Source organism: Tiliqua scincoides, chromosome 8 (genome assembly GCF_035046505.1).
Source record: "Tiliqua scincoides isolate rTilSci1 chromosome 8, rTilSci1.hap2, whole genome shotgun sequence".
Taxonomy (NCBI): Eukaryota; Metazoa; Chordata; class Lepidosauria; order Squamata; family Scincidae; genus Tiliqua; species Tiliqua scincoides.
The window spans coordinates 34,546,847-34,571,132 of record NC_089828.1 but is presented as its reverse complement, the minus strand read 5'-3'; the positions used below and the strand labels follow the sequence as shown (position 1 = coordinate 34,571,132).

The following is a 24,286-nucleotide window of genomic DNA, read 5'->3' as shown; positions in this document are numbered from 1 at the left end:
TTGAAGCAGAAAAAGCAGGAGCTTTCCCTGTGTCCTCAGGAAAAACAAGTTCCTTGTTTCAGTGACCTTTGAAATGCAACAGGAAAGGAGGAAGGCAGCCACCCCAGGGGTGGGGGGAAGAGAGGCTTCTAAATAAACTGGGTTTTAGCAGGGGAATGGGAAAAAGGAACACAAAGACAAACTTTTCTACCAGGGAGCAACAGTTTAGCAACAAATATTTATTTTGTATTGCTATTTGTTGGAAGCTGCTTTCAGCATTTTCAGCTAAAGATGGGAACACTGTATACATTTTTCAAATAACTTCAACAACATATAAAGAAAGGCCATAACGTTTAATTGATACAACCAATGGGTCTTCTCTACCTCCACCTGGCTTCACCTGGGTTTCTCAAGCAGAATGTTGGTAATCATAAACAAGATGGCCAAAGGGAGCCAACATTCTCCCCCCCCCCCCCCCACAATGCCTAGCAGCAGGGAAGGTGGGCATAGCCCAGAGCACATTGGCTTGGATGGGGCCCATTTCAGCCTAAAGATCCACCTGGACAGGGCCAAAGTCACCCAGCAATTATGTTGGTTCCCACCTGCCCAAGTATGTCAGGTGAAATTTGACATCATAAGATGGAATTCAAAGGGATTTTCAGGCTCCAGTACGGTGGTAGCTGTACCACTTGGGCTAAGAGATGCATTGGCTTTTGGCTCTGTCCAAGTCTGGCTAGACTCTCCTAGCTCCATCTTGACCTGTCAGGTTCCATTCTTGCTCTGGCCCTGACCTGCCAGCTGCCTCGAGTTCCACCTCATCTGATCTGACAGTTCTGCCCCGACTTTGCTCCCTCATTCCCACCCAGTGTACTATTGTACTTTTTTTCTTTTTACAAAATTAAAACATTATCAACCCTCCTTTCAATAATTTGTGGTTCTTAAATGATTAAATCTGTTATCTGGATATTTTTCTCCAGCTGTTTCTGTACAGATATTTGATATTTTTTTATCAACTAAACATGGCCAATGGTTCAAGTCTCTCACTTTTTCCCCAGGGAGAAGAACACACACACACACACACACACACACACACACACACAGAGCAAAAGATACAAGAACCAGGAGGCAAAACATCAACCTGGCCATTTCCATGCCCCTTCCTCAGACCTTCAAATATATAGAGACATTTATCTCTCTCAGTTAGTAGAAACATATGAAGAGCATATGCTCTCTACTTCCTATGACTGTATAAAGAGAAGAATTCTGAAAAACTGAAATGTTATATTTTCACAAAGACAAACAGACAACAAATCATCCATCCCTCTTCTGCCCCACCTCCTGATTGATGTGAAGGGAATACCAAAGTAAACCAGACTGAGCTAAACAGGTGGTTCTTGGTCAAAATTAAAGAGATCTGGAAACTATAATCTCAGCAATTCACCAGTTGGCTTTCAGAGAAGCCACATCCTTGCAAACAGTTCTGGTGTCTTCATTTGCTTGCAAAATGAACTGTTGCAAAATGCTCAGACTGGTTTCTAGCTTTGTTTAGAGAGGAGCTAAGTTCTTAAGAGGTCCAAATTTCATACGTCCAAGTCCTTGTAGTCAGGCCAGACCTTACGTTTAGAAGAAGTTCATGTCCAGGGATGGTGAATCCATCACATTTACAATTGTGATTCTTGCTGCCAAGGCCCAGCCTAAGGAATACTTCAACCATCTCTCTCCTTGTCAGTGTCCTGGATATTGGGACATAGAAGGGCTGGGGGTGAGGCTGAACAGATTCCTGTACCAGGCAGAGCATAGGGTGCGTGGCAGTCCCACCTGTCCACCACCATGGCGAGGGGGCTTTCTTGCCACTCCAAGGCATCCTCCGTGGTCCCAACTTCATTCTCCTCTGGCCCCTCATCAAGCCATTTCTTCTCTTCTAGTTTGGGCCCAAAAGCCCAGTCTGAGACAGACAGACAGACAGACACAGACAGACAGAAAGAGAACACCAAAAATTCATCAAGCACCTCTGAGTGCAGCAGCTGTGAAAAAGGCAAATTTCATGCTGAAGATTATTAGGAAGGGGTCACAGTTAAACAGAGGTGGTCCAAGGTCTCCTGGCATCTTAGGGAACATGCCAAAATGTTGCCCTCCTTACTTCCTGCTGTTCCCCTCCTGCTTACTAGATTTGGAAAGGAAAGTGGGAATGGAGTGGAAAAGGAAGTGGCTTCTAGTCCACCACTTGCTTCCCCTCCATACTTCCTCTCCAAGCCAATGGATCAAGGGAAGGATTAGGAGTGGTGGAGGATGGGGCAGAGGTGGGCATCTTCACCAATCCATTGACTGAGGCAATAGCCTCAGTTGGTTCATGGATGGACAACCCAAAGAATAAAACTGCCAAGTTTGTAATTTCTCTTGTACAAATCTAGGGTGCACCTGCATCTGGAAGGTCCTTTGGAGCTTTGGTTGCTCCATCCCAAAAAAGAGATACTTCAGAGTTGAAAAAGGTGCAAAAGAAGGGCAGTCAAAATAATCAGGGGGTTAAAGCACTTGAGGCTTCTGGGATCACATCAGGTTTACTTTAGAGTTTTACTAATGGGAAACAAACCGGGATAAAAGGTGGACATTAACATGCATGATTGCATCAAAATTCTTTTTGTATGGTGTTTTGCTGATGGTGTATTCGATGGTGTATGTTGACAGAAGAGTGTGACACAGACTTGCAGCCCTGTGCATTGTTAAAACACTGCACAAAAAGAATCCTAATGCAGTCACACACTCAGGCACACTAATTTTTTTGGGCAGTGTTTTAATTTTGCACATGTGTATAATGGTAACATGGGGCATGAGGGAGGAGGAACAACTAAGTTAACTGCAAGCTGCAACCAACTGCATATGCATGTTCCAATTCTGGAATTTATTTTAGAAATTATCCTGATTATATCGGGAGTTCAAGAGGAGTAGAATGCAAGCTAGAGCAAAGTTTGGGAGCAATAAAGTCATGCGCAGGGTGAATCCCACTCATCCCAGCACTAGCCACTCACCAGCAAAGTCATGGATCAGGTCATTGATGAGGTGGCCCACAATGGCATAAGCAACCACCACCACAATGATGACAGCCATCAGCAGGTACAAGACATAACGAGGAAGATGGATGGAATCCAGTGGAGGGGGCTTGTAGTCTGTAAAGAGGGCAACTCCTCTCTCTCCCTCTTGGGACTGCATTAAGTGCTGGTGTACCCCTGGCTCATCACTTTGCATGTCTTGCCAATAAGTCACTACCCTCTTTGAAAAAGCTCTCCAGTCCTCAGGCTGTCTTGACAAGCCCGCACTCAGTCCTACCAGTGTCTCCTGGTTGGGCTTCACCAGCTTGTGGATACTGGGAAAGAAACAAATGGAATTTCTCAACCACAGAAACGGAAGTTCCTCCAAAAGTACATACAAAGAGTCCTGTTGGAGTAGACCAGGGGTCTCTAAACTTTTCGGCCAAAGGGCTGCATCAAATATCCGGCACAGTGTCAAGGGCTGGAAAAAAAATTAAATATAAAATTTAAATAAATACATTGGAGATGGAACTTAAGATGAATGAATAAATGGGCTCAAATGTCCAGGATTTCTCCAAACACCAACACAGCCCAAAGCACAACTCGTGTTTGGTCAACTGGGCCAGAGGCTCTCAGTGGATCAGAGGCTGGCCGTGGGCCAAATAGAGGCTTGCTGTGGGCCGGGATTTGGAGACCCCTAGAGTAGACCAAAGGTGTATCTAGCCCAGCATCCCTGTTTCCAACAGTGGACAGCCAAGTGCCTTCAAAAAGCTCACAGAGTATGAAGGCAACAGCCCTTTCCTGTTGTATAATGCACCCCTCCCCTGCAACCGTTATTCCAAGGTAGACAGAGTCTGATCATGGTGGCTTCATTTAGTTATCATGGCTGATAACTGTGGAGAGAGCTATTTTTCACATGCTTTTTCTCCCACTGTGTTCTCTTGCTCACAAACACCCCATAATCTAAGCTAGCAGCTATTGCCACACCTTGTGGCCAGGGATTATACTGTCCCACTTAGAATGCTGCTTCATTCCACCTAGGATTTGGGGAAAATTGACTTTAAAATTTGTGACAGTGACATGACAGCCTCCATTTAAAGAATGAGAGCTTGTTTTAAGAACAGGAACACTCATACAGTAGTTATTAACATATAAGCCCACGGCAGCTGATTCTCCCTGCAAAAATGCAGCAGTGCATCAAACGTTCCTCCCCTGTCCTGCACGGCTCTGCTCAGGCTTAGGGTGAGTTTTTCATGAACACCTAGCTGAGGGGGTTCCCTAAGGGTGGTTTACAGTGGGTTATTCCCCTGACTTAGGGTTTTCCTCCCATGAACCCAATTGTTCTTCTGGATCTCCTTCAGCTGCCCTTTGCCTTTTGGAAAGTACAAGATTTGGAGGAGGCGTTACAGTGGGTGGAGTACCAGATTAGGCTAGAAAGGTGGATGGCAGCCTGCAGAGGTGGCTCACAGCCCTGCCCCTGTGCCACCTACCATCAGCCTGCTGCCTGAAGCAGTTGACTCATCACACTTCACTTGCAGGCCAGTTGTGGCTCCACTGAGAAATGTGGCTGCCCCACCCACCAAGGGAGGCTGACTCTGCCCTGGCTTGTGGCCATGAATTCCACTGGTGCGCAGAGAAATTACTTACCATCCCTTTGCCTGGAGGAGTCCGATTTGAGTCACCAGCAAAAGGGGCTGACAGCTGCAGCCTCCAAAGCAGAAATGTACGTCTCCCAGCTTCACAACAAAAGGTACTCAAAATATATACCAACATATTTGAGCCCATGAAGCTGTCCTGCGCTATGACCATTGTTTCACTAGCTCAATATTGTCCTGCCCTGACTGGCAATAGCTTTCCAGGATTCCGATGGAGAAATGTCAGCCCTGCTAACCGAGATCCTTTAATAGGAGATGCCAGGAAACGAACCCACAAAATGTACATGCATAAGCAGGCACCTGCTACTTAACCCTGTGCCAAACTTTGGAAGAAATAACCCCTTTCTGGCATTAAGGCGCAAGTTGGACCAGTAACAGCTTCTCACACTCAAAGGTGTTGCAACAGGGTACAACTTCCCCAGGGAATATGTGCCAATTTCTTCTTGGCTGGCTATCATCTCTGGTCAAACAGGTCTGGCCAATTTAGAAAGGCCTGAGAAAACCTGCCACACCTCTTTGACCAGGACAATAGCTAGAAAAGTTTATGCTTCAACAGAATCATCTGTTTTGCCATCGTTGATTCTACAAAAATAAGAGCTAGTATTCGTTCCTCAGCCTAGAACTTCAAGCCTGTCTTATTTCCAAATTTACAAGAAGTCATGGTCTTACCTGGATACAAAAAGAGCCGGATGGACCGCAGCATTGATCATCTGCTCAAGTACAGATCCAAAATGCCCCTGGTTCTCGGTGTCGACGCCTTCCTAAGGCTCAGGCAAGCTCACCACGCCAGCAGTAGGATAGTGCCCTATTGTAGCTTTTCATAGTTATAGAAGCCCAAATTGGAGCTCTGAAATTGGGTGGGGGCGTGCACACCTTTGGACTAAACACCTGCTATGCTTCAGTTGCACTTGCTGATCCAGCAAGGACAATAAAGCACAACTTCCTCACCCACCCCCCCTTCCCAGGATGATCGCTAAATCGGACAAACAGATGGTGTGGAACCCACTGAGGGAGAGAGAAGAGTAGGGATTTGGGGCAGTCTGCAGGGGGAGGAGGGAAAGGGGAGACAAGCCACTATTTTAGGCATTGTCTTTTCCTGCAGCATCTGTCAATCATTTTGCAAGAACACACACAGGGAATTTGCCTTTTCTGCTGGCTACAGGAAAGTCCCTGCAGAAATCAGATCTGACCTATGAAGGTGCCACATATGGAGACAGATCACTGGTCTATCTAGCCCAGTATTGTCTACTCTGGTTGGCAGTGACTCTTCAAGGTCTTCTGGATCACATTACCCATTTCAGGTACCATGCAATTTGGTCCTGAGCTCGAACAAAGGCCTAAATAATACTGTAAGCTTCTCAGGGCCAGGACCTGTATTTTCCCCAGTTATGTGAAGACACTAAAGCACCATGTACTCCCAATGTTTTAGATGGCGCAGTGATGACACACGCAGACCACATACATGCACAAGGAAAAAAATCAGTGTGACTGCTTTCCCACTAATTCCAGCATGAAAGGGATCTCCTCTGTTTGCAATATGCCAAGATAATTAGCATAACAAAATAACCCCCATTTTTGCTTTCCACTGCAATGATATAAGACCATCAACATAAATGGTGCTTTACAGATTAATCAGGACCTCTGCAGGAAAGCAATTTAAAATTCAACACAAGGGAGGGAAGGGAAATCAGAAGCAAATAATGTTCCTGTATGAACTCTGAGTAGGGTTGGGGGCCGGATCAGTACAGATCACACTGGCATCCTCAGGAAAGGATCGAGTCAGCATCTGTCTACAAATTCATGCAGGAAGCAAGCCCAAAGCTTGCCCAAAGCTGGGCAGCCACAGTGTTATTAATAGGTTTATAACAACAACAACAACAACAAAAAAGAGGATTGAGAGAGATTGAAGCCTAAACTCCTCTTGCAGAGGGAAATATTCAAAGAAAAGCTCCTTTGTCCAAAATGATCCTGGATGATGTATGCTAGCCATTAAATCCAAGCCAGGAGCTCTGACCTCAAGCAAGTTTTCAGTGTCATGTCAGGATAGCCAAGGTTCCAGGTTTTGCCCTATGGATACTACCAAAATGACCCTCATCTGAATCGCTACCTGGATTTTGGAGTATCAGCTCTTTTATCTGAAGTAGAACCATGCATTAAGAATCATCCATTGTTCTGGTTTTTAATGTCAATATTTTGTACATACGAGTTAAAATGCAGACATAAGATGCCTTCTGTGTTTTTTTCTTCCCCTCCGTATTAATGCTACATAAATACTATTCATTGACAAAACCCTGCAATAAAGCCATCTTGTTGTGGTCTTACATATGACACTACCAAGGTTCCTTCGGCGCAGGGTTTTCACCAGTGAAAACATGCAGCTTCATAAAATACTGCATAAAAACAAACACCATGTAATTCTGCATATGACATCTAAATTGCTCCCCTCCAACATTTTGTCACTGTGCATCTGTAAAATGGGGATGGGGGGATATCAATACAGAGAAAGCATTGCAAACTGAGCATGCTTCCATTCTGGAACTAATTTTAGAAATTCTCCTAGAGAAAACGATCTTATGGAGAAGTGGAACATAGAATGGAGTGAATGTTTGGAATAATAATGGAATGGGGGAGGGTCACTCCTCCCTACTCTGCCCATCAGCAGGACGGCTGTTCATTCGATCCAAGTTTTCCTCTGAAGTTAACTGAGGATCCTCAATAAGATCGGTAATAGCAGATAAGCTGCCCTGGGTTGATAGCCAACCTACCACAACCAACCCTCCTCTGCAGTCTGGACTTGCACATAGGTGGGTTTTAAGCCTTACCTCCCTACATTTCACAGATGAAAACAGAGACATGTGTGAAACATGCCTGACAGCCCAATTCTATCTTTGTCTACTCAGGTGCAAGACCCATGGAACTCACCCCCTGGAATTCTGGCATCCTACAGGATTATACAGGTGGCAGCCCCAGCTGAGGCTCACGAGGGCATTGCAAACACCTGATGTCCCACAAGACTATGAGCCACTGCAAGAAGGTATAGTGGGGTCCTCAAGAAACACCAGGCTAGTAAACTCTTCAAAGGAAAGGGCGACCTGATTCTTGCACCCTGAAGTTTAACCTTTTCTTCCCCAAGTCTAAGTGTGAAGCAGGCCTCCAGTTTCAATTTGGTAGTCCTCAGCTATCAGAAACTCTGTGTTGGAGCCCATATCCAATTCTTCTGCTTGAACAGAACCATACAAACCTAGCCAATTTTGAGAACCATGTTTATTTCCTGGCATCCTTCACTCTGACTTGAAAAACAAACACCCAAGCCTTTACATGCCACTTATGTAAAAAGAATTCTGGGGGTGTGCATATGTCAAATTAACATGGAACCCACCTCCAGCTTGGAGAACTGCTGCAGTGTCCAAAGATTGCCCATTTTCACCCACCACAACCCAGTTGGTAGATGAGAAGGCACCCCAACACTGAAACCTCTTGAACTCCCAGTATGCCCTGCTCAGAGCACAGCCAAAAAGGAAATGGAAAGTGTAGGAGCCGAACAAGCTGCAGTTGAGAGCAACTGAACAGCTACTGGTTTTAAAAGTTTGTTCATAAGCCGAGTTCTAGTATTCTGATGGAAAGCCAATAACCCATTTCCCTGCATGACTTCTGAGTAATAATGAATGTGGGCCCTGCAGTGTTCCTAATCCCCCAGTGTTCTTGGTAGGTCCCTATCAATAGTCACTGCAGGAGAGAAGGCAGAAAATGTGCAGCTTAGGTCTCCAAGATGTGATCACTTTTGAATGGTCAACTGGCCAGCACAAAACAGCACCCAACATTGAAAGCAAGGAGTGATGTCAAAGGAGCTTCCATTGACTCACCAACTTTGGAGCTGGAAGTACTCTAGACAAAGAGAAAAGAGGAAGGAAGCAATGAAATAATATTTCAAAAAAAACAACAACAACCCAAATAGAGACAGGAAAACTGTTGCTGCAGGTCTTTGCGAAGAAGCGACCTAGCTTCCAACCCGCCCCTGAAGAAACTCCAACCCACCAAATTAGACACTGCTCACAGGTATGATCGCCTGTAAGGAACTACATAAGCCTCTTGGCTTTGCTGACAGCCTGGGACTACTTCTGCTTCTTGAAATGGTTAGTGTTCCAAGTTTCTAGTTCCCAAGAGACTAGAAAGAAACAAGACAAATTATGGGTGGCTGGGAGAATTTGTCAAGCGCTCAGCAGACAGCTGAATGGACAGGCTGCATTTGTTCAGCTTGGTAGGTCACAAGTTACATGGGGAGCTCCCAAGATCTGCCCAAGAGAGATTAGGCCCCATCAACTATCAGTGCAGGCACAAAAAAGACATAGCCATTTCTAAACAGAAATATTTCCCCAAACTCTGTCTCATCACCATCCGAACCCAAAGTTCTTGATCTAGAGATACTACCAAACAGAGAAAGAGAGAGAGAGAAAAATAGCTTAATGATGGTGAAATTCCCCCCCCCCCCAAACCAAAGAAAAGTGGCAGAGGAGAGATGGGTAGCTGCTACCCCCTTTAGTCCGAGCTCTGCAGTTTGCCAAGTCCATCAGCATACTGGAAGTCTGTGCCATTTTCATAGCTGTACATGTCCAGGGCCACTTCACAGCTTTCCCGGACCACCTGCTCCTTGTCCTGGGCGTAGGCCTGCAGTGTGGCCAGGCAAGGGGCCTTGGCGATAGAGCCCAAGGCCTCAGCACACTCGTGACGCACCATGGGGTTCTCAGCAGTACACTCCAATGAAGCTATCAGCTGTGGGACACCAGCTTCGTGCTGCATCTGCCCTAAGACATATGCAATTTCATGGCGGAAGAGGGCGCTGCCACACTTCAGACCTGGGCGTGGGGAAGAAGAGATATAGCAAGGTTATCTTCTGCAACAGTGCTGAGGGAGGGCAAGGCTAAGAGAAAGTGGTTTGCCCAACACTGTCTAGTGAGCCAATGGCAGAGGAACTCCAAGTGGGACTCTTCATCTCACAACTTTTAGCCACAACGTGAAAGCTGAGCAGATTTCCAGGCTCACAAAACCAACTTTCCTTTTATAAGAGCCCTGAGGTCCACCAATCACAGTCAGGTGCAAAGGGGGCTGGCAGAGGAGCCATATGCAAAATGATGGCTCTGGGAGTGGTGTGGCATTACTCAGTGCACCCCCCCCCCCAAGCCACACACTGGGATGACCTGCATACACAAGTCAAAACCTATGTCCTGGAGCCCAATCCTATGAATGTCTACTCAGAGGTAAGTCCCATTATAGTCAATGAGGCTTATTCCCATGTAAGCATGGATCGAATTGCAGCCTGAATTACTACAAATCAGGGATTCCAGCATAGTATTCTACAGACTGGCCAATGGAGTTACACAAAGAGCTGGCCAGCAGCAAACAATGAATACACCCAATCTATAGCTAGGACATACTGAGGTTCAGAGAGAAGCAATTATTAGCACTGTCTAGCCTTGGCAAACATTTTTTTAAAACTTAAACTTCCAATATTCAAAAGAGAAAAAAGATAGTGTCTTAAGAATAAAGTCCCATTTCACAGGTAGGGAATACTGAGATTCAGAAATATACAGTTAGGCTGTTGTGAAACAACTAAGCATCAGAAATCCTAGCCGATCTACGAAAAATCACACTGTGATAATCCACCAGTAGATCTTGATGCTACTTTTGCCCACTTCCCTCCCTCCCCACTACCTCTACAAAAAGACACACTGACTAGACGAGGAAGTGTGAACTCTCACCATCTGCAAGAGCAAGGACAGCAGTTTCTCCCCCAATGTTCCGTAGTGCAAACATGGCCCGGTACCGCTCAAATAGCGGCCGCGAATCGTCCAGCAGGATCTGCCTCAGTTTTCCCACATCCCCCTCCTCGGCAGGGGGCGCTGGATCCACAGAGCAATAGGGGCTGGGGGTAGATTCGGTTGTGTGCTTCTGAAGCCACTCCAGCCTCTTCACAGCCAATTGGCAGGTCTCAGCAACCTATAGGGGATGGAAAATGAAGACTGAGATTTATCCTCCAGAATGTTCCTTACACAGATTGCAGCAGCGTTGCCAATGGATTGTCAAGTTTTTCCCCAACTTCTAGAGCACTGAGAGGGCTGCTTGGGTGGGCTGGCATTTGTATTATCAAGCAGCCCCCCAAGCCCATCTGCAGTTCCTTCACTTCTCTCCTTCTGGAAGGAAGAACCTGGATGATATTTCCAACTGCCTGGGAACAGGAGATGCTGCAGGCCTCAGAAAATGCTGCTGCTGTGGGTTGGCACTTCACTGACAGCCCCTCCCTCCCTGAGTTCATCTGCTGCTTATTCTGCCCCTTCTCTCTGGAGGAAAGATCTTGGACTATGTTATCATCAACTGCCAGGGACAAAAAGAACCCCCCACCCCATCATCCTGCATCTTTGAATGGAATTTAATGGTGAGTTGCTTTAGGTATCAGCCTTGGTTGAAAAGCAGGGTACATATGCTGAGAAGGAAGGACAAACGAGTGTAACAATAATGTGATATGAGTGAAGGCAAGAAGGGGACACAGCAGAGCAACAAAGGGCCTGCTTTGTATGCAAAAGGATCCAGGTTTAATCTCTGACAGCATCTCCAGGAATGGCTGGGAAAGACTTTTCAGAAACCGAGGAAAGTAGCTATCAGTCAGCAGAGATGACGCTGACCTAGACAGACCAATGCCCAAGAGATTCATATGTTTTTATATTTATGAAAGACTTCTAATTCAAACTTTAAATACATGAACTAGTCAAGAGACTCTTTTCCAGGGCACCCAATTCTTAGTGACTGCACTTTGCAAATATGCTATTGGTAGATGTTTGAAACCATTTTCAAATGATATTTACCTTACTCAGGCCATTGTGTTCGGTAAAACTTGGGCTGCAATTACTCACTGGAAACAAACATCTCTAGCTGTCGCGCAGAGCAAGGAGCTTCCCAAGAACCTTCATGTTCAACTTTAAACACACACATTTCTAAACCTCATAGCCCCTTAAACACACCTGGGTGATGCTGCTGACATCTTGTGAGTGTGTAAGATGTAACTATGATTTCCAGTGCTAGAGGGGAATGGGGTGTCACTCCTTGCCTCTCCTTATTGCTGGCAAAACTGGCATCAGTTATGCCCCAAAGTACACACTACAAATTCATCTATTCCTGAAATTAGTGAGTGCAAAGCTTTCACTTTTCACACTCCCTTCAATTACACCTAGCCCCAACTTAGATGTGCAGAGAAATTCCAGACCTTGCAGCCGGTCACATTTACCTCAATAACAGGGTCTTCAGAGTACCGTTTCAAGAGGTCCAGCACTTCAGGGTTCCCAATGGCACCTAGAGCTTCACCTGCAAAGAGTAGGATGCAAATCAGAAATTCCAAGAAGGATGAAGAGCAAGAGAAGGAACCCCCCCTTTTCTTTTTGCTAAACCATGCCTACCTGTGTTGATAAAATTACAATTTGTGTTAAAAGAGGAACAAACAGTCCTGCTAGCATATCTCCTTTTTGATTGAACTTTTTGCCTTGCACAACTCTTGTCTGACTATTATTATTACTATGTCTTTATATTGCAAAATCTACTCATATGGCACTGGTATAATAGGTCCCTGCCCCAAGGGGATTAAGAACATAAGAACATAAGAACATAAGAACAGCCCCACTGGATCAGGCCATAGGCCCATCTAGTCCAGCTTCCTGTATCTCACAGCGGCCCACCAAATGCCCCAGGGAGCACACCAGATAACAAGAGACCTCATCCTGGTGCCCTCCCCTACATCTGGCATTCTGACTTAACCCATTCCTAAAATCAGGAGGTTGCGCATACACATCATGGCTTGTACCCCATAATGGATTTTTCCTCCAGAAACCCGTCCAATCCCCTTTTAAAGGCGTCTAGGCTAGACGCCAGCACCACATCCTGTGGCAAGGAGTTCCACAGACCGACCACGCGCTGAGTAAAGAAATATTTTAGAAGCTTTAAAAAGGCAACACTCTGATGGAATTTTTCAGGTCAGCTGCAAACACAGCACACAACAGCATGTTTCACTGGGCAACAAAGTCCAGGTTTTGATGCAGCTGCTTGTGTTCCAGTGGCACACAGCTGAAACTCTGCTAAAGATGGCTCAGAGGGGAGGAATGAGCATGGAAGAGATTCACTTTGGTTCATGTCCCAGGACTGGGAATGTCCCAAAGCACTATCTGCATGGTGGGGGGGAGGGATTTGGCTTGTGAGAATACAGGATTCTTTGGTTCCTGCAATGGTTGAACTTTCATAAAAGCAGTAGTTACGGCAAGAGGGGACAAGCACCCATAATGCTAAGGAGATGAGTGAGCCCAGGAGGAAGAGATGACGAAAATTCACAGCCCTACCTGACCTGGCTGAAGCCAAAGGGTTGTGGTGTGAGGAGAAGTAGCAGATATGAATAGCTCTCCCATCACACCTTAGTAGTCAAGAACTCAAATCAACCAAAAATCAGATCACTGAGTTTCTTTCCCCCCCCCCCCAAATGAACTGTAAGTAAACCTAAACTGAACCCTTCGATGCAAAATGTGGTCGCTGGCTCAATAATCAGGGTTTCAGCCATGTCATTTAAAAAAATAGAGCAAAACATTAATCTGTGCATGTATTTTGTCTGTAAAAACCTTTGAAAAATTAAGATTAATTAAACTGAAAAGCAGTTTAAAATAATCAATTACTTTGTCAAGTTAAAAAAAGAGGGGGAGCCAAGATGGCGATGGAGTAACATCTTCCAGACTTAGCTCCCGTTTGTTTTCAAATAACTGGAGCCATAGACATGACAAATAAAGATTCTATCTCAGCTAAAGGAAAGAAGAGATTGCGGAAGAGGCAACATGCCATAAGCCCTAATGAGGAGAAAGATGAGAGGGAACGCAAGAAGAAACAGCTTAAAATTGATAAGTTCCTCCCTTCCAGCGGAGACAAACAAGCTGTGAGTACTCGGAACAGCAGTAAAACTGCTGAGGATTTTGCTACAGCTTCGAATGTTGATACAGAAACAGAAAATTGTTTACCTGCATTCCCCACGGAGATAAAAGGAGCACAAAGGTTTAAGGCAGAATGTAAATAATGGAAAAAAGGAGCGCATTCCCCTTAACCAGACTAATTGGTCTCTTAATCATATGGGGGATATTTGCTACCTTTGTGCTGAGTCCTTGATCCTTATTATGGGGAAAATGGGCCTATTTGAACAGCAGCTAGTGACTCTGACTCAAATGCTTGGAGATTTACCATTCAGTATGCTTCAGACAGATAAGAAAGATGAGGTTGTTATTGCGAAATCCTCATGCACTTCCCTTCCCAGCTCGGCTGGAATTCGCCATTCACAGTATGAGCCATCAGGGAAAGTTCAAAGAATGCTCCAAGCAAAACAGATTGTAATCTGTATCCCTAGAACTGATGCCCAACTCTGGTCACATTAGAAAAGCATATTTACTTCCTTGGAAGAACTATTGAGCCGTAGCATATCTCCCTTGGAATTAAAAAACTTCCACTTTCTCCCCTCCTTGGATGGTTATAAAAGGCTATTTTTGGATTTTAAATCACCAGAGGTGGCCTTGCAACTTTTCCATTTACAACAGCTATTGAGAAGACACAATATAATCGCCCAACGAGTCTTTAAAGAACTGGGAACCAATGCCCTGGTCAGAATTAAAAAATCTACTAAGGGCTTTGCTTCAGTATCAAAGAACCCAGAATTAGAGAAGGAGGCTGGCTTAGATAGCAATCATAAGCCTCCCCGAGATAAACAAAACAAGCTGATTGGCAGCCAACTACCCAAACATAATGAATTGTTTCTTATAAAGAGCAAGTTGGACATGCTCCTTGAGCCAGGAAGGAAAAATCTCAGGAAACTATGGGACTTGGAAAGAGAAAGTGATATGCCAAGCTCTGAACTCCCTCCCCAGTCAAGTCTGCCTATGGAAAATTTTATAGACCCAAATCCTGATCTTATAGATATGTCCTTGGAGGCAGATGCAGAGTCGGTCAAATTTATGGGACGGGTTGATGCTTCGTCCCATTTCTTAGCATCTACTGAAGATTCCTTAGAAATGATGAATGTCTGTCCAGGAAAGACATTATCTCTGATATCATTCGCAGATGGTGCAATTTCTATCAGTACCCCCAAAGATCCTTCCTTGACATGTATGTCACAGGTCTGTACGGCTGGAAGAGAGGTAGAAACTCCAGGTGGGCAGGCCTTGGAGACAGAGATGATTCTCTCACAAAAAATAATTTCTGCACTGACAATGAGGCCTCATATTCCCTTTAAGGGGAACTCAGTAGGATTACAAAATTTAGTAAACACTCAGATGTATACGGATCCTGAGGATGGTTCAGTAGTGAACTCCCAGATAACCTCGGTGCGTCAAGAGGATGTTTCTACTGTCCTAGGGAAATTGGAATATAACTTAAACTCTGAGGCATTTTACCCCCAAGAGGTCCCTCTCTTGGGAGAGAACCAGTTGATCTCCCCTATTTTCTTGAATGAAGAAGTTCCAGTTAAAGCACCTGAAGGAACAGGAAGGTTACCTATAGAAGAACATGTTCCATCTTTTTCTTGACAGGTGGCAGACCAGTGCATAAACAAAATTAGTCATATAACTTGGAATGTCAATGGTTGGACCAGCTTATTACAAGACCCTTCTTCTAGAGAATATCTTTTTACTAAGGACATAGTGATGCTCCAAGAAACCTGGACTACAGGGGATTTGTTCCTTAACGGTTTTAATTCTTATTCGCTGGGAGCAACCCCTGGGGTTGGACGTGGAAGATGTAAAGGAGGTCTGGGAGTACTAGTTGCTACATCGCTCTGTGTAACCACAAGGGCACTTCCATCTTTTAAGCATTATGCTATGGCTATTATGCTTCAGTTTACTTGGGGAGCTTTGCTAATTATTAATGTATATCTTCCTCCCCAAAGAAAGAGATTACAGACTAGAATATTATGGACTGAACTTGAAGCCTATATAACTAACCTACTTCAGTCCCATCCCAATGCATATATGGTCCTGGGAGGAGATTTTAATGCTAGATTGGGACCGGATGACTATACTCTATACGCCCAACAAAAGGTTTACCTTTATCCCTCCACCCCAGGATTAGATGACCTTTTAAAATGGAAATCTAAAGACCTAAAATCTAATTATGCAGGGCTCTTGCTGAAGCAAATGACTATAAGGCTTAATTTGCACATTCTAAATGGTGCATTTGGGAAAGATCACCCAGCCGAACATACATATCTCTCCGGACTCTGAATAAGCCAGATAGACTATTTTATGGTGTCTACAAATTTGATTCCCTTATTAGAAGACTTGGAGGTTTTCTCTATCTTATGCAGTGATCATTTACCTGTCTCACTGCTTTTGAAAGTGTCTTGCCCTCAAATACGGAATACCAAATATTATAACTTTGTTTTACTTCCGGAGGGGGGAACACATGGTCGCACTAAATGGTCCTCAGAAAAGGATTCTGAATTCCGCGCTCTATTTGCCTCAGATAGTATGCAAAATTTTAAAAAATCCTTAACACATACTGGGGAAGCATCTAATCTAGTGGGCACCTTTCAGGAACTGACTAATGAGTTGAAACAGCACCTTAATGTTAAAATATATTCTACCTCAAAGTGGTATTATCCAACATCTAAAGCATGGTTTGATAGAGATTGTGTCACAGCAAAAAAAGCACTATATAACAGCTATAAACTCTATAAAGCCGACCCAGATCTAAAGGCGGCTCATGATCTTCTTGTCCAAAAAAAACTATATAAGAAGCTGTTAAAGCAAAAGAAAAAGGAGGCATTGAGAGAAAGCTGGACAGGCTTGATCCAAGCAGCTAAACTTAAGAACTCAGCTTTGTTTTGGAAATTGGTAAAGATCTCTTCCAGCTGTGGGCCTACATCATTAGACTGCCATATTCATTCTGGAACTTGGGAGCAACATTTTTATGATCTTTACAAAGACTCTAACGTAGTTTACAATGATCTGAACTTTGCAGAGATTCCACCCTGGCCTTCAGTCACTGTAACAGAAATCCATGAACTAGCTGCTCAGATGAAATCAGGCAAAGCACCAGGTGGAGACTTGATCCCACCTGAAGTAGTGAAGAATAATCTTGGTTTTTGGGGCCCAGTTTTAGCTTCATTATTTTCATACATTGACAAAACGGGCCAAATTCCTGAAGACTGGGGTGCTGCTATTATTGTCCCTATCTTCAAGAAAGGCAACAGAGAAGACCCTGCAAATTATATGACTTAAGAATGGCTCCCTCTCTTGAGACCTTTCGGCAAGGCCTGAAGACCCTTCTGTTTAAACAGGCCTTCTGAGTTCTTGGCCTTTTAACATCTTTTTAACATCTTTTAATATTTTTTACAGGCCTGATTCTTTTATGACTTGCTGCTGCTCTATGCTCTTTTTACCTATTTTTTTTACTCTGATTGCTGTTTTTAGTATGTGTTAATATGTTTTTTATTTGTTTTTAAATTGTTTTTAATTATGTTGTAAGCCGCCTTGAGTCCCTTCGGGGAGAAAGGCGGGGTAGAAATAAAGTTATTATTATTTATTATAGGCCTATCAGTCTTTTAAGTATTATTAGTAAACTATACACACGTCATCTTCATAGAAGGCTTAAAGACTGGTTAGAACAAGAGGGAATGCTCGCAGAAGAACAGGCAGGGTTCAGAGAGGGCCATACTACTATCGATCAATGTTTGGTGCTACAACATCTCATTGAGAAATATAGTTCTAATAAAGTGATCTCCCTTTATGCAGCCTTTATTGATTTGAAGGCAGCTTTTGATTCAATTTCGAGAGTCAAGTTATGGGAAAAGCTGGAGGCCTCTAACATCGATAGACGCTTGCTTCTTCTTATTCAAGCTCTACATAGGAACACTACTCTCAAGGTGAGATGTAGTACTCAGGGCCACCTCACAAATGCTGTTCCAACTCAAAAGGGGGTTAAACAAGGCTGCATCCTGGCCCCACTTTTATTTAATTTTTACATCAACTCTCTGGTGGGCCATTTAAACAGCATGGATTTACATCCTCCTAGAATTGCAGGGAGACATATAGCTGTATTGCTATATGCTGATGATGCAGCCATTTTGTCAAGGACCCCATTGGACTTCGGAGAGCATTGCGAAAGCTATCAACTTACTGTGAGGAGAATCAGTTAATGATTAATTATCAAAAAACTAAGATTATGACCTTTGTTAGGAGGCCTAAGCTGCGGTCATGGATTATTAATCATCATCAGGATAGAGCAGGTGTCCTACTTTAAATACCTGGGAGTAATAATACACTCAAGTGGCTCTAGAAGAGCGCATGGAGAGTATGTGGCCTTAAATGCCCAAAAGAGCTCCTCTGCTATCATACAATGTATGAAAATGAATGGAGGGCATTATCTCCCAGCTGCCCTCAGGTTATTCCGAGCAAAGACACTGGCTCAGCTACTGTATGGCTCCCAACTTGGGCCACCCCCAAATATTAAGACATTGGAGAGGGTACAATCTAAGTTTCTGAGGGCGGTACTGGAGGTCCCAAGAGACATATCTAATGTCAAGATACGTCTGGAGACAGGCCAGATTAAAATAGAGGCTAAGATCTGGATAGCCATTCTTTCATACTGGCTCAAACTTTGGTATTTACCAGCAGGTCTTGTGCCTCTAGTTTTGCATGATACCTATAAGTCCAGCTGGATGTACTTAATATAACAGAAAATAGCTGCCCTAGGATTTTCTGTAATAATTTTATCAGATATGGGATATGAACGGGCAAAGGCAACCATTAAACAACGTATCCTTGATATGGAAAGGCAGAATGATGTTTCTAATGTTTCTGAATTCTATGTCAGGGAAGATCTTAAATATATTGTTGATGACCCACACTACCTTGTCCAGCTGGAGAATTATAAGCACAGAAGAGCTTTTACAGTGGCCCGCCTCCAAGGACTCCCCTCAGCAGTGTCAGAGGGACATTACAAAAAGATACCTTGGACCCAACGTCTATGTCCCTGTGGATCAGAAGATATCGAAACAACTGAACATGTGCTTTTCCACTGTTCTTTTTACAGGAACATCCGTGCCACCCTTATCACTCCATTGCTGATCCATTTTTTGGGACATACACAACAACAATATATGAACTTGTTGCTTTCTGACACAAGTCCAACTATTACTTTTAATGTTGCGAGATTCTTTGCTTCAGCGATACGCATCAGGACACTGATACTGAAAGTGGACTAAATTCAGTAGAGTTGCTGCCTTCGTTGGGAAGTTTGCCGCTGAGAATGGGTGCTGGGTTTGGGTCTTCTGAAGACAGTGATTGTTTAGTTCAATGTTTTTAATTGTATAATTGTTAAATTTTATTCCTTGTGTACTGATATTTTCAAGTGCACAGTTTTATATTTTATGTACTGGTCAGTGACTGCAATAAAAGATTCAAAGAGCACCTTATTCATTTGAGAGACTTCCACTACAAGGGGGGAAAGTTTGATATTATTCTGCGTAAAATGACTCTAAACCAGTTTCAAAGTATCTGAACCAGCTGTAGAACCACTTTTTAAAGTGATGCACCTGAAATGGAGAGTTAGAAAGATTCTGATGAACGGGAAGCAAACCCACATTTTTAATGGCTCAGCTCCCCACCCGTGTATTCCTAGATTCTTTCACCTGCTTCATGTCGGACCATGGGTTCCTGACGGGTATCCTGCAGGACGCTAACAAGCGTTGGGATGGCTCGCTCATCCTGCATCTGGCCCAAGCAAAATGCTAGCTCATGCTTGAGGAGGGCCGAGTCGTCCTCAAAGGCTCGGCTGATCCACTCGATGGCTGTTGGACCCCCCAGGTTGCGTAGGGTGAAGAGTGCCCGGAAGCGGGATGTCAGGGATTGCCCAGAGTCTACCAGGGTCCTGCCAATTAGCTCAACTTCCTTCTCCGTCACCATGGTGTGCGGCTAGGTACAGGTACCTCTCAAGGGAAGGGGGACAACTACTTCCAGACGCCACAGAGACCTAAACCAAGAACAAAGGAAACATTTCGTCAAACCACTCTCTTGAAAGGGACTCGCCAATGCCTATCTTGGACAGATCTTTAAATTAGGAAACAATTACAGTACGCTGTTTAGCTAAGAGTTTGGAAATTTGTCAGGTCTTAAACTCAGATGCTATTGTGTTTTTGTTTATGCTTTGCTTGAGTCCATAAAAAAAGAAAAGTGTTTACTAGTCATTTGAGACTTAAAAAGACAATTTTGGGGGGGGGGGTGTAAAATTTTATCACCAGGCGCTTGCAGGTGATTCTTGACAGTCGTAATGTGATGGGTATATAATTTGAGTTTGAGGTGGCTTCTTTGAAGCCACGCCAATTACAGAAGACGCGGTAAAACAGCAAGTTTGCCACTCTGGGAGATCACTAAATTATAGCATTCACATACACCCTTCCACCCATATGAAGAGAACCACACCCAGGTTACAAGCAACTCTGCTATGAAAACCCAGGGGAAGGTACAAGCCCTTTCAATCTCAGTCACAATTTCTTGCCATTTGAAATTTTAGTACAGTATTATCCTTGAACAAATCTAAAGTGCGACTGCATTTGAATACTGCGTGCCATTCTAGCTGCCCTATCCCAAAAAGGGCAGAGCAGAGCAGCATCTCTCAATGTTGAAACCCCCCCCCCCCCCCGTACCATTTTGCATGATCCACCTATTGCAGTGGTTCTCAAACTTTAAGCAGTGGGACCCACTTATTAGCATGAGAATCTGTCAGGACCCTCTGGAAGTGATGTCATGGACGGAAGTGGCATCATCAAGCAGGAAAATTTTTAACAATATCTAGGAGTAAGCCCCACTGACTATCATTGTTAAAAGCATATACCTAGGAGCCTGTTAAAAGTACAGATCTGTAACATTTCCCCAAATGCAGTCATATGCAATGGTAGCATCAAGTCTAATATACTAAAAATTAAATATTGAAATGAATGGGGACCTACCTGAAATTGGCTCGCAACCCATCTAGTGGGTCCCGACCCACAGTCTGAGAAACACTGACCTATTGGAAGTCCCAGTGAAAGTAACTGGTGATGAAGTCATCGCCAGCGGGGAGACCAGATGCGACATGACAACCACCAGTAAGAAGCTCAGGATGGACAGCAGGGCTTTTTAGAGTGTGTGAAAAGCGTGCTTTGGAGCTCTGCGCACCAAGCCAAGCCTCCTACTGATGTTTGTCATGTTATGTCGCTTGTCTTGCTGCCAGGCAGCAGATGTCTGGAGGTCCCACAAGTACCACCAGATACCATGTCAAGTACCACTGGTGGTATCCATCAGGGACATGTGGTGGATGGGGAGGCAGGTGAGGCAGAGCCTCCCCACTGGAGTCCTTCAAAATGTGCTGCCGCTGTGTGAGGTGCTCAAGCATTCACAACCCATGCGCTTTGCATGTGGGTTGTGTGTGCTTGAGCACCTCATACAGCAGTGGCACCTTCTGAAGAACTTCAGTGGGGAGGCTCTGCCTCACCTGCCTCCCCACCCACCACATGTTCCTGATGGGTTGTGGATGCTTGGGTGCCTCACACAGTGATAGTACTTTTCAAAAGACACCAGTGGGGAGGCTCTGCCTCACCTGCATCCCCACCCAATGCAAGCACATGTGTTGTGGGTGCTTGGATGCCTCCCATGGCAGCAGCACCTTTCAAAGGACACCAGTGGGGAGGCTCTGCTTCACCTGCCTCCCCACCCACCGCAGGTCCCTGTATCAAACGTGCACAACTGTGGGCTGGCTGTCCCAGACCGCCCCTCCCTCAACAAAGGCCAGGTGCCTGCTCCCCAACTCTTCACCATAGCAACAGACAGCCACTCAAACCCCCCTCCCTTCATTAGGACTCACCCAAGTTCCACGCGCTTCCCATCAGAGGCAGCGCATGCGCACTCGCCTCCAGGGCGCCGCTCAAGATGTTGTCGGACTGAACCAAACGTAGCCCAAAATGGGGGTGTTGGGGAGAAATCCAGCGATCGGCTCAACAGACCTCAGTCATTGAGACACTTCAATTCTTCCTTCTCACGGATGAAGGAAGTTAAAGATAGTGAGGCTCTTTCGGGAACGGCCAACGGAAACACTAAAGTCCCCCCAAACTCCGCTAAAATGGATGAGTCCAACGAAAAAGGAAAACCGATTCTGCGCATGCGCAATAGTAAGTGACTACGCGAATGGGCTGGTCTTACCGCTTCCCTATGGCATGCCGGGAGTTGTAGTGTTAGTGAGCAAAGGACTGTACTGTGCAGGTACTGTACCCAGTGATTCCCAAACTGTGGATCAGGACCCACTGGTGGGTCGTAACCTTTTCTTGGTGGTGATTAGATAATTAATTGCCTCAAGCTCTGAGGCTATGCAAAAATGAGATACTGTAGCTGCAAATTACTAGCAAAGAGTTCAGCTCCTACAGTTTGCAAGATAGCTGCTAATTGCCCTTGCAAGGAGCTGAGCTCTTGCAGTTTGCAAGTATGTGTAAATATAGAGAGATAAATGTTTGAGCGTCTTTTTTCTGGTTATTATGATTTATAAACAGACAAACAAAAACATTATTTCTTTCAAAAACTCCTTTTTTAAAAGTTTAGTAAACTTAGGTAGGTCCCAATAGAGTCTTGTTTAAAAAAGTGGGTCCTGGTGGTAAAACGTTTGGGAACCACTGCTGTACACAGTATTTGTATTTCGCAGTGTTCCACACCGGGTGCTTATGGTTGCAGTGCTGATGAGGCAAGAGGTCTAGAAAGGTTCTCAGTGTCGTTGGCACTCTTGAGAATTGTAGGTGTTTTGTGGGATATTTTGCGTCACAGCTACTACTCCCTTGAAATGTAAACGTTTTATTTAAAGTATGTAAATAGATAAGCCATGCCAGGGTGAACATCTAAAGCTGCCTCATGCCAAATCAGACTATTGGCCTATTTGGTTCCATGTTGTCTACCCCAACTGGCAGCACCCATCCAGGATTTCAGACTGGACTCTTTCCTAGCCCCATCTGGAGATGCTACCAATAAGACTTTTATTGATGAGACCAACTAAAATATCATAAAAGTGGTGAGAAAACATTTGAGTTCCACCAAACTCCAAGTGTGATATTGAGCCAACAAAAAGTTGGAGAGGGTCACATTTGGGGATGATGAAAGAGCCCCATGATCTGCAGGTTAACAGTTTTAAGATAGAGCGCAGGAGGTTTTATGCAGACTAGGAGCTCAATCCTATAGACTGAGTGCTGGCACTGTGGCCATAAGGTGCTTTTTGACACCTGGAGATTAAGGGGTGCTGGTGGGAGGCCTGTGCCTTCCTGGGGGCGCCACATCCCACTCGACAGCTGCCAGGGCAAGGGAGTATTGTGCTGTGCAGGGTGAGGCAGGGGGAGGGTGTTCTGGAGGCAGGGAGGGAATGTTTTGGGGTGGGGGGGAGTGGAACAGGACAGGGATGGCGGAGCAGGCCTTTGCTGCAGCCTAACCCCTGCTCTAAGCCTACCAGCTTAACATGGGGCAACTCAGTTCTGGGCCAGGTAAGTAGCTGGTCCAGATCCAAGTAGCCCCATTGGGCAGGCTGGTGCTTGACATGGGGTAAGGGAACAAATGTTCACTTTCCCTGAGGGGACCTCCTGCCTGCTCAGTTGAAATGCTGGATACACCGTGAGCCTGGCGGCCCTGCTGCACCAGTTCTGATGTGGCTATGCCTTTCAAATATATGAAGAGTGCTATCCTGTCTCCTTTCACTCTTCTCTTCTCCATGCTGAACATACCTGGTTCTTTCAATCTTTCCTCAAAGGATTTGTTTTCCAGGCACCTGACCATGTTCATTGCCTTCCTCTGACCTTGTTCCAGTTTGCTTACATCTTTTTTAAAACACAATGTCTAGAACTGGACACGGTCAAGGCTGGCCCATCCATGAGGCAAACTGAAATGGTTGCCTCAGGTGGCAGACTGGCAGGAGATCCCCATTTCTGTCCTCCTGCCTACTTCCACCACTCCTCTCACCTCCTGAAATCAAAGCAGGGAATGGAGTGGGAGGGTTCGAGCTTGCCAATCTCTTCTTTTCTGTTGGAATTTGAGTGCAATGCCACTTGCAGGACTCTGGGGGGCAGTGTACCCTCTGGTCACCTGAGATCATCTACCCGTCTTCTCTTTGGTTCTTGCAGATGTGTCCCTTAACTCTATTTCCTTCATCCCTCCTTTTCATATACTCCCTCTCCAGATCAGTGGAGAAGGATGTGCACAGCTGTAGCTCTTTGCACGTGGGCCATCCTCGCCATACTTGCACACAAAGGAAACAACTTTAGGACTTCCTTATCTTAATCAGAAGATGCATGTAATTTACTATGAACTGTATTTCTTTTGAAACCTTAACCAAACCTCCAATCTTGTGTGTTTTTTATTGGTAGCAACTAGCCTGGGTGGTAGGAGATAACTTTTTACCATGGGAAGGGGGGCTTTCACTGTATTACTTTACTACCTCCCCATTTCCCAACATTTTTCACACTTCTATTCCATTACTCATTACCCTACTCTAGGGAGTAGGAGGGGGTGCAGTGGAGGCATGCTGCCAGGTAAGAGGGAGCGGTATTTGCTGTGCTACCGC

At 44.9% G+C, this 24,286-nt stretch overlaps 2 protein-coding genes across 2 annotated transcripts; both read right to left on the bottom strand.

The window, feature by feature from the left end:
• On the bottom strand, positions 1-3,463 carry SMIM44 (small integral membrane protein 44). Its single transcript, XM_066636240.1, has 2 exons — positions 3,006-3,463; positions 1-1,924 (listed from the first exon to the last, which is right to left on the bottom strand). The coding sequence occupies exons 1-2, from the start codon at positions 3,220-3,222 to the stop codon at positions 1,686-1,688; spliced, it is 456 nt and encodes a 151-aa protein (XP_066492337.1). The 5' UTR covers positions 3,223-3,463; the 3' UTR covers positions 1-1,685.
• A 4,791-nt stretch (positions 3,464-8,254) lies between these two features.
• On the bottom strand, positions 8,255-19,693 carry DOHH (deoxyhypusine hydroxylase). Its single transcript, XM_066636538.1, has 4 exons — positions 19,353-19,693; positions 11,937-12,013; positions 10,417-10,654; positions 8,255-9,513 (listed from the first exon to the last, which is right to left on the bottom strand). Exons 1-4 carry the CDS (start codon positions 19,624-19,626, stop codon positions 9,197-9,199), a joined length of 906 nt encoding a protein of 301 aa, XP_066492635.1. The 5' UTR covers positions 19,627-19,693; the 3' UTR covers positions 8,255-9,196.
• Positions 19,694-24,286: the final 4,593 nt, after the last annotated feature.